General features: G+C 46.6%; 1 protein-coding gene across 3 annotated transcripts in view; it reads left to right on the top strand.

The window, feature by feature from the left end:
* Micalcl (MICAL C-terminal like) overlaps nt 1-10,347 on the top strand; it is a 65,203-nt gene that overhangs the window by 37,408 nt on the left and 17,448 nt on the right. For all 3 annotated transcript variants that reach the window (XM_010615258.2, XM_010615257.2, XM_010615256.2), the window contains exons 6-8: nt 441-556; nt 4,095-4,187; nt 7,311-7,404. In XM_010615258.2, the coding sequence (XP_010613560.1) occupies nt 441-556; nt 4,095-4,187; nt 7,311-7,404 (303 nt within the window). The remainder of the gene's footprint in view (nt 1-440; nt 557-4,094; nt 4,188-7,310; nt 7,405-10,347) is intronic.

Genomic DNA, 10,347 nt, shown 5'->3' with positions numbered 1-10,347 from the left:
TTTTTTTTTTTTTTTTTTTTTTTTTTTTTTTTTTTTTTTTGCATTCAATTACTCTGCAGAACGAACCTTACACGAGTATTTAGGTAACTCAGCTAACTTCAGACATGCATTTTAATAATAGATTTCATCTCTGAATGCATTATAAACAACACACCACACACCGTATAAATGGTGTTTAAGGAATTAATTGATTTCTGCATAATACTTTTTTTTTAATGTGAGAAGAGAGCTGCAAAGCCCTTGGCAGGGACCCAGAAATGTAATTAACACGGAGGGCCAAATTTTGCAGTTGTCCTTAGGTACTGCCTCCCCCAACTCCTGGCAGGTGCAAGGAGGAGGGCAGGGGGGAGTGTGGTGAGGCAGGAGGGAAGAGGGGCAGCGTTGGGCATGAAGCAGGGAAAGAAGCTGCAGTTCTCTGAGATCTTCCTTTCCCCTTTCAGGCTCTGAGCACCACCGTGTTGGAGTGCAGGTGACAGAAGCTACCTCTTCTCTCTCTTCTACCACCTCCTCCTCTGCAGATGAAGAATTGGATCCCCAGCTTTCCCCAGGGTCACAGGTAATGTCCCTTGGAAAACCCAACAGGGCGTTGGCCCGTGGGGGCCATTTACCATCCAGATTTCAGGCCCAATGTGGGCTCCAGCTGTGGAGGTTTCACCAGGAAAATCTCGCTTTATTGCATCTGACAGCAGCTCTTCTTTTTACCTGGAAACCCCCAAGAATTGTCTCCTTCAAAACATTTTCCCAGAGACTCAAATTGGGAAAGAGAATCCCCCCGCCAAAAAAAAAAAAAAACACACACACATATTTACTTGAAACCATTTGGTGACTGCAGCTCTTAAAGTGGGTTTAATATGTGGTCCAACAAGAAAACCATTGAAAAATTACAACAAGCAGATGCATATATCCCCAAGGGAGGCACAGCGTCATTTAAGAAGCACTCGAGGCAGATTGCATGGAAAATGTTATGTTTATTCCAATCAGGCCTATGAAATGAACCATGCAGTTTCATCTAGACATGGGCACCCCAGGATCCTACTGGGGAAGGGACTTCGCTATGTGCCCACTGGGGAGGCTGTGGTACTCTTTGCTTGGTGAACATTAATATTTCAAGAGAACACTTTAAACAATTCTCATTCCCATAGATCAAAAGCATAAACATATGCGTACGTCTGTATGCCACATACATGGAGACAAGCATCCATGACAAGAGCTCGCTGATATTTTCTTTATCCTCTGGGGCTGGAGTCTTTCCACTGGGACTGGGGTGCTGAATGGGTGGACTTAAAATGCTTTCCAGTGGACAGAGAAGTGGTTCACTGCTCTGGCAATGTTTATTTTTTGGAGGAGTGAGGAGGATGAGGGGGGGACCAAATTTATTTATTTGGACTCAACTTTTCCAAATCTGGCATTAGGAGCTTTGGCATCACCTCAAGTCACTCAGGGATTCCAACTCCCCATGGCCCAGGGTAGAGCAAGTCAGGAGGAAACTGGGACGAAAGAGAGAGAGGAAGGGGGAAAAGAGAGAAATGGAGTTGGGGAGAGAAAGAGTACGAGTTTTTCCTTTCTAAATGTGGGCTTCTCTGATTAGTTCAACATTCAACACAAATGAATTATGTGTTGTGTGGATTTCTGGGGTTCCCTACTACCCCTGCTTCTCCTTGAGTGACCCTAAGTTAATTCTATATTCAAATGAGACACAGATCCCAGCATCTGCCATCCTGATACTCATGGAGAATAAAAGAATGGGAGACTCTAGGCCAAGCCTCACAAATAGCTCCTTGTCCTCCGGCTGGCCCAGCGTGGATCTAGTTGTCACTGAAGCCTGCCATGTGGTGAGAGCATGCCTGCTTCGCCTGGCTTCTGACATGTCCAGATCTTACAGGGATGGGAGCTGGCAAGAGCACTCCTGATTTACAAGTTCCCAAGGGCTTACTGCAAGAATGAGGGGAGGTTTCTGCCCTCTAGTCTCTTTGTCTCTTTTATTCCACACAGGTGTGTCCCCAGCCAGGTGGCACGGAGCCCGTGCTAGCTCATGTACCTTTGTACAGGAAACGAGATGGGCTATGTTTTTGCTGCCTCTTCCTTTCGTTGGCCCCTTCCCATCACTGCCTTTCCTCCCAAGCACATGTCTGAATCTCAGAGACCAAGACAGGAAGACACATGGCAGCGCATCCTTGGTTCTGCCAGCGTTCTGCTTTTTCATTTGCTCTCTCTCGTGCCCTCACCCTTAGCCTCTTTCTTCTCTTCATCTTCACCATCACTGAGGATATACAAACTGAGCCTGTAATCCTAGCAGTCCAAGAGACTGAGGTTGGATTGTAAGTTCAATTACAACTGGGAGACTTAGTGATTTAGGAAGACACTGTCTCAAAATAAAAAAGGTCTGAGAATGTAGCTCAATTCAAAAGCCCTGGATTCAATCCCCATTACTGGGGGTGGTGGGGGACACTGAGCCTGACATATCATGATCCTATGAGTGTTTGTTAATAATGCATCATTCTTTTCTGCATCAACATATTTTTAAATAAAAGTGACTTCCTTTCTACCCCCAGGCTTCATTTGGCTGACTCTTGAGAAGGTAGTCAGGGTTTGATTGCTTTGCTGATAGGGAACAGTCAGAGCACACGGTGCTCTATTGGGATGACCCTGCCCCCGGAAGTTGTATTAGAATTCTCCATTTAGGGGGAAATGTTGGTCTGTCTTTTGTGTAGGACCCACCTTAGAGTAGGGACTCTTGCCGTGCCCCTACAGTATGTGGTACAGGTCAGGCAGTATAGACTACACGGGAATGTGGAGAGTCCCTCCCACAAAAGGCCAGAACCCTGCTGCAGAACGACTGATGGCCAACCTGGAGAGCAGCCTGTGGAACCCAAGAGGATGTGATGTGGAATACGTTGAATTCTGAGAGCTAAAATTTCCTTGCAAGGATGAAAATCTTTTGGATTCTAGCCGCTAAGGAGAATTCTAGAAAAACAAATTTCGACATCAAGCGAACATTTTCCATGCTGACCTGAGGAGACTGAGAGGCCTGGAGCTGGGTGCTTTCCTAAGAAAAGTGGTGGTTTTTTCCATCCATATCCACGGTATAGAGGCCAGAGTGACAAGGAGCCACAAGGCCCTGAGATATATGTGCTGTCAAGATTCCGGCTCTGGCTCAGTTTTGGACCCAGATGGCTGTGGCAAAGTCTTTTAGGTCTCTATTCCCCACTCAAGGAGTTAGAAGCACTTAAGGAGCAGTCAGTTTACCCACAGCACTGAGTGTTCAGGTGCCAGGAGTGAAGTGATACCATCAGGATCCAGGCATCTGTTTTGACATGCGTCAAATTTGAGATTTTGAATTCTCCTGCCCTCCCTCCCTCCCTCTCCCTCTCCCTCTCTTTTTCTTTCTCTGTTTCTGTCTCTCAACAAGCCCAGGCTCACTTGAAACCCTGTGACAATAATGCTGTGTTTATGCCAGCACAGTGAGATAGGGCTGAAAGATTTTGTACCTACTTCTAACCAAGAAACACTTTCGTTAAAGATATTTAGATATATAGTCTTCTATTCATAGTTTTATTGAGATATGGTAGACTGAACCTAAGTGTTATTTAAAGTTGTTAACTGGTTTTCGTGTATTGAGTGTGTATGTGTGTGTGTGTGTTTGCCTGCCTGCCTACTCCAGGTCCATTGTGCTGAGGCAGTAAGGTAACAGACATATAAAGTATTATTCTTATATTATTGTTTTTCTCAACTGTGCCCAGTCAGTACTCATTAAAGCTACTCCCACACACACACACACACACACACCCTTCCTATTCCAGCACCTACTAGCCATATGTTGCTACTTAGATTCACATTTAAATTTGTTAAAATTAAATAAAATTTGATTTTGACTCTTCATTCCTCGTGCCCAATAGGCCAGGGGCATCTGTATTTTAGACAGCATAGATATAGGTCACTTCCATCATTGCAGAAACTGTTGTGAGTATCATCATTCTAGAAGTAGAGCAATGGCTAAGAACCACTGAAAAGGGCAGAAAGCTATGATGATATTTTGTAAATTTCAATCCCATTTTCCTCAATCCTAATTTTTTTTCCTCTACTGGTTTTCATAGGATAAGAAGATGCTCAAAAGAAGAAAGAAGCTGGAAAAAGCAACAAAGCACTTGGTTAAGCAAGAAGAGTTGAAAAGACTTCATAAAGCTCAGGTCAGAAAACAAACACAGGATGAGTGAATGGGCTTGGGGTCTGGGGTCCTGGGAATGGGATGGGAAAGCCCTTCAGGCATCTGTACCACAATGGATAAAGGCAGGCTGGGGAAAATCCAGTGTTTCTTCTCCCCGGGGCCAGATTTGTATCCATCCTGAAGAGCCTGGCTCCATCCTTACTGGGACTCTTGGGCTAATGAGCCCAAGTATTGAGCTGGCCCATGGCCAGCCCCCTTTCTGTGTGCAGCCAGGGTCCTACAAAGGGAGGCTAAAACAAGAGCCAGCTCGTGGCCTTGGGTACCTTGCTGGGCCTGACTAACTTACAGTGATGACCTGCACTTTGTCCTCTGTGAGGACACAAATCTCCCACCCACACACCACCCCCACCCGCACCCCCTGCTGACCCTATCTTGTTAAACTGAGAGCTATTAGGGGCTGTCTCCACTGCTGGACTAGTTGAAGACATAAGTATCCAGCATTCCATTATAGATTTCCTGGCTTGGTAGTTCACTCCAAACATTTCTGCCCAGGGAGATCTGCCCAGCTCCATCAGAATCAGGAAAAACAAAGCAGAAAGTCTAGACATTCTCCATCTGCTTGAGGATCCCAAGCCTAGTCTCCCCCCCGACCCAAACCTAGTCTTAAAGAACAGTTGGATTTCAGGACAACAGGACTTAGGATGACCACGTTGACCTTCCATCACTTTCTCCAGTTATGCCATTTATCTGGCCTTGTAACTCTGTGTGTTGGTCGCCTGCCTAGAACTGTAATAGAATACCTGAGGCAATCAACTTAAACAGATGAAAGGTGTATTGGGGTTCACAGTATCAGGTGTTCTAGTTCATGATCACTCAGTCCTGCTGCTGAGGGCCTGCAGTGAGGCAGCACATCATGGCAGGGAGCTCAAGGTAGAGTGACTCGCTCATCTTCTGGTGGCCAGGAAGCAAAGAGGGATAAAAAGGAGAGGCTGGGGTCCCAGTACAGCATCTCCTCCAAGAGCATGGCCCCAGGGACGTAATTTCTACTGGGCCACATCTCCTTATTGGATTCTCCAAAGAGCACCATGGGCTGGGGACCAAGCCTTTAATACTGGGCCTTTAGGGAACTCGGGAGCCACCTGTACCCCATGGGCAGAGACAACTCCCACAAGCTCGCCTCTTTCTCAACCTCTAAAACAGGTTTCCTTGGAGCATTTCAGCATTTCCTTCTCAGAACAAAACAAGTCTTTATGCTACAGATTGGTGAACTTGGCAGTTTTGCACTCCAGGCAGAAAGTGGTAATAAGAGAAGAATTACAATGGCCTTTTGAGTCCTAACCTGCTAGCACCTGGAGTGGCCCTTTTCAATCTTTTAGTTCCTAAAGAATGACTGCTGAGTCAGTCTGGTTAGGTGCCCATAGCAAAATTCCAAAGATGGAGTGGCTCACACAGCAAACATTTATTTCTTCACAGTTTTGGAGGCTAAAAGTCCAAGATCAAGGTACAGTCAGATTTGGTGTCTGGTGAGGTCTCCATCATGGCTTGTAGACAGGTGCCTTCCCTGTTTTTTTTGTTGTTGTTGTTTTTGGGTTTTTTTGTACTGGGGATTGAACTCGGGTCCTTGTGCTTGCAAGGCAGGTGGCAGAACCACTGAGCTAAATCCCTGGCCCCTTACATGGTCTTTTTGAGAGGAAAGGCAGTGCTCATATTTCTTCCTCCTCTTATAAGGGCACAGGTTTTATCAGCTCAGGGCTCCACTCGTAAGGCCTCACTTAACCCTCATTACTTCCTTATATGCCTTATCTTCAAACATAGCCACATTGGGAATTAGAGCCTCAGCGTATGATTTTTGGGGAAAGCTGTTCAGTCCACAACAACCAAGTAGCTGTAACTGCATAATAATCAGAAATAAAGTCATTTAAATGTTTTCCTTCTTTAGCAATTCTATTCCACACCAGCAAGAGATGGATTTATAAAGATATAAGAATCTGTAAAAGAAAGACCTGAAAAGGGCATGAAATGATTAGTAGTAGGCTGTAGAATCCCTCTGTACTTCGAGGGGCTTTATATGGTCCTAGCTGGGAAAATAAGAGCCAGGTGACTGCAAAGGCCCCGCTCTGAATAGATCTCCCCACAGGGGCAGAGGCAGCTCAGCTCCTGGACTCAGGACTCGAGGGGAGATTCAGAAGGACGTGAGGTTGGAGAGGAAGGGGAGCGAGAGGGCGGAAGCATGGTGGAGGAGGAATGCAGGTGCCCCCTCTGCCTTTGCTGCACCTGTCCCGCCAAGAGATGTGCCTTTTGGCAGCGTGGTATGAGAAGGCAGAGGACGTCGATGGGGATGAACAGAACTTAGAAAGGAGAGGCTCTCCCAACTGTCTTCCTTCATAGACCCAACAGCGGATTAGCTAACAGGAGAAATAAATATATAAATGCAGACCTAGTCGTGATCCCAAACCTTCCTAGGTGCTCATGGCGAATCTAAGCAGAGTATGAGGCTTATTCCTTAATGGGTTAAATATCTTGTGTCTTGTTTTTGCAACTTGTTGGTAACAAAGTCACAGTGTTCGTCTACGGTGATAGCATTCTGGCATCGGGCAGTATTGCAAGAAAGGGCGAGGGCCGCTTGTAGTTACAGCCAAGAGTAGGAGAGCCCAAGAATGGACACCAAGCCCCAGGAGCCAGCCCCGGTCCCCTGTCCAGACACCTTCTCAGGAGGTACACCATTGTTCTTCCTGGGAAGTAGAATGTGAGCAGACACTATTTGTCCTCTCCCCCACCCCCTCTCTGGTGGGTGCAGCCCAGGCGTTGTGCCATGGCCATAGTCAGAGGCTGTGGGCCCTGAACCCAGAACCACAGGACCACCCAGGCCCTGTCTTAAAGGACTCTGGTGTGATTGGCTGTGTTACAGGGAAGTGTCTTAACATCTACTTGGGAGCAGATGGAACTCACACAGTCTCCATGCTTTATGCTCTCATGAAAGAGAGAAGCATCCAGGTCTGGCTGTTTGGGTGTCCAGAGGTCCTCGCCCAGTCGATCAGAGCAGAAATACCATTGCCTTTCTCCTGGGAGTCAGTGACAGCATCACCCTCCGCGTATAACGTTGTGTGTCCAAGGTCCCCTGTGACATGTGATCCTGGCATTGCAGGCCATCCAGAGGCAGCTGGAGGAGGTGGAGGAGCGGCAGAGGGCATCAGAGATCCAGGGCGTGAGGCTGGAGAAGGCCTTGCGAGGAGAAGCAGGTACAGTGTCCATCCTGGCAGCTCTGGAAAGCAGGTGTGGGTCTGTGTCTGCAGTCTGAGAATCCTTAGTTTAAAAATCAAACTGGTGTTGCCGTTTGATTTCTTTTTTTTTTTTTTTTTTTTTTCCCGGGATTGAACGGGTCCTTGTGGGATTGAACTCGGGTCCTTGCGCTTGTGAGGCAGGCAGCAGAACCACTGAGCTAAATCCCCGGCCCCGGCCCCAGCCGCTCACTTTTACTGGGCGTTCCAGATACACCACAAATTCTTTATTCTTCTAGCCCTTGATTCATCTGTGGGCCTTGAAACTGAGCTGTGGCCTCCCCAGCTCTGCTGAATTGAATGAATGTTCTTTGCAATTTAGGGGGTAGGGAAAATCCAGGAGAAATCATTGGGTATTCAGGCAGTGATGGTGATTCAAAGCCCAGAGTTCAAGTCCTGGTCTCTCCTTTCCCTTCCAAACCTTGGGCCAGTCACTTTATAAACTTCATCTTCTCATGGAAAATGGGCACAGTCATGGTTTCCTACGTCACAGGTAAGAAATGAAGATTAAAGAAGTGACTTATGATGCTCTGTTTACTTAGCACATGGCCCAAGGTAAAGCAGTGGATGGTTGCCATCCCACTGAGGGCCTCAGAGTCTTCTGTTCAAACACACTGCTCCCCTGGAGACAACCTTCCATGTGCCGGATGTCCAGACACTGGGTATGAAAAAATTTGTATGGTTCAGTTGAGAAGTTTGTAGGCCACTGAGGGATTCAGATGTAGAAACAGATACACCACAACATAGTGGGGCAAGCACTGTGACAGGGCAGCAAGAGGGAGCAAGGAAAGCAGACCCAGGACCTCAGGCCCAGCTTCCCGGGAGGGGTCGTGGGAGACAGGAATCAGTGGGGAGCAGGGGTCAGCCAGAGAGGAGAGCAGACTGTTCTGAGAGGGAGCAGCACCTGCACAGCCAGGGTTTCAGGTAAAGGGTAACTCAAAGACACCTGCGTTTCCTGGATATTCTCCCAGCAGCCATGTGGTTGAGGCACTAGAGGGGCCCTCAGAGTGTACTGTGCGGCTGTCTCTTTAATTCTGCGCAGTGACGCCTTTGGCCATCTGCACCGGGGATAAGAAATGTGAGCAACAGAACACTGAAGCCTCCTGTCTCTTTGGGATGAGGTGAACATCGTGTGTCCAGGGAAACTCTAGGGAAAGGGGAGCGTCTCCACTCTGCCCCAAGTGCAATTACTTGAGAACAGTGATAATTCTCTCCAAGACCTGAAGCTCACACAGACTGCAGAGGTACAAGGGCTGCTTTCAGCTGCTTTTCAGCTTCCCAAAGGGCCCCAGAGACAGGGTCCAGAGGTTTCAGTCCTGTTAGCTGCACAGTGCTGTTATCAGGAGCTAGCAGGGAAATGTTGGGGGCAGACCTTACCTCTCTGTGCCTCAGTTTCTTGCTTGTGGTGCTGGAGTGATGGTCATCCCTGTCTGTTGCATTTGTGGTGCAGATTAGTAAAAACTCTTAGGTGAAACCTCAGCTCAGAGCCTAGCCCAGGGTGAATGATTAACCACTATTTGTTCCTCTTCTTACTAAATTACACTGCGGATTTCCTTGTAAAGAGAACCCACATTTGTCCATCAGAATTAGGCTTCTTTGCAAAAACAGTGAATGTTTCTTGCTGCCTAAACTGAGTCATGGCCTGTCTCCGTAGCTGTAGCTGCTGTTGGGACTATTTGGTGGGTTGAACTACCCTTGTTTGGTGTTTGGTAATATCCCTAATCAAGGAGGCTCTGCTGCTTGTCTTTAGGAATCTCCAGGGAGCCTCAGTTATGAAAAGAACATACTGTATCAGGAAATCTAGAGCACATTTCACTTGGCTGTTAACAACACATGCTGACACGTGGCGGGGTAGGAAAAGTCAAAGAGCCCTGTGTTCAAATTCTGTTCCTTCCCCTTTAGGCTGGTAGTCCTGGAAAAGTCATCTAACCCCACTGGCCAGAGAAGTCTTATCTGAAAGTTGGAGATAACAATCCCCACGATACCGGCGTCAGGGTGCAAAATACGAGTGTCTACTACATTGTAGACACCCAAAGAAAGCTACCTAATATTGTCTTACAAAATATCATTAAGTATCCACATACATAAGCTTTTAAAGAATTGTCTCTCTGATCATTATTGCTTGACATTTAAATTATAGGTACCAGATTTGTAAAGCTTCTGAAAAACTTCATCTCCATGTGTCGGAAAGAGAGAAAGAAGGAAAGAACGAACGGAAAAAGAAACGAAAGCTATTTTGAGTGATACCTAAAGAAATCTAGCCAGCTGGTGGGGTGTTCAAAGGTGTGCTAGACTAGCCAGAAGATGGATTCTATTCATTCCCTTTCTATCATTGGTAATTTAATTCCCTGGTTAAGTTTATGGGCCTTTTCTCCTCGAATGTTCTCATGGGGGTGACAGATGCAGATCAACCAGGGGCTAGAGACAAATAGAGTCAAGTCAAGGAGAGCGGCCCCAAAGGAAACCAAACGGAAGCTATGCAAGCCAGGCCATCAAAATTAATACACTCTAACCCGTAATAACATTTGCTAAACAATAATATTCCTTTGTATTTGGTCTCTATCTCGTCCCTTTAAGAGATTGGCCTGTTGCTTAATGAATGACCAATGCTTATTAGGTTAAGTTGTATTCGAGCTGGTCTGTGGTGCTCCAGTTCAAGTGATTTAATGGGAATTATTTAATAGGTATTATTAGGATAATTAGAAAATGATCACAGTTAGGCAATAATATTGAGCTATAAAGGTTGTGAATAACCAAATTTAGAGACAGGCCTGAAAACAGGAGTAGCCTGCGACAGTTAGGCAAGGCTCCTCTGATAATTATGTGAGCCAGCTGAAAGAGTCCTTTGTTCCTAGGAGTTATTCATTAGGCAGGCATTGAATTAGAGGAGGGTGGGGGGGGGGG

The sequence above is a fragment of the Fukomys damarensis genome, unplaced genomic scaffold (genome assembly GCF_012274545.1).
Source record: "Fukomys damarensis isolate Sample0158 unplaced genomic scaffold, DMR_v1.0_HiC HiC_scaffold_16, whole genome shotgun sequence".
NCBI classification, from domain to species: domain Eukaryota; kingdom Metazoa; phylum Chordata; class Mammalia; order Rodentia; family Bathyergidae; genus Fukomys; species Fukomys damarensis.
This window is presented reverse-complemented; position numbering and strand designations above follow the sequence as displayed.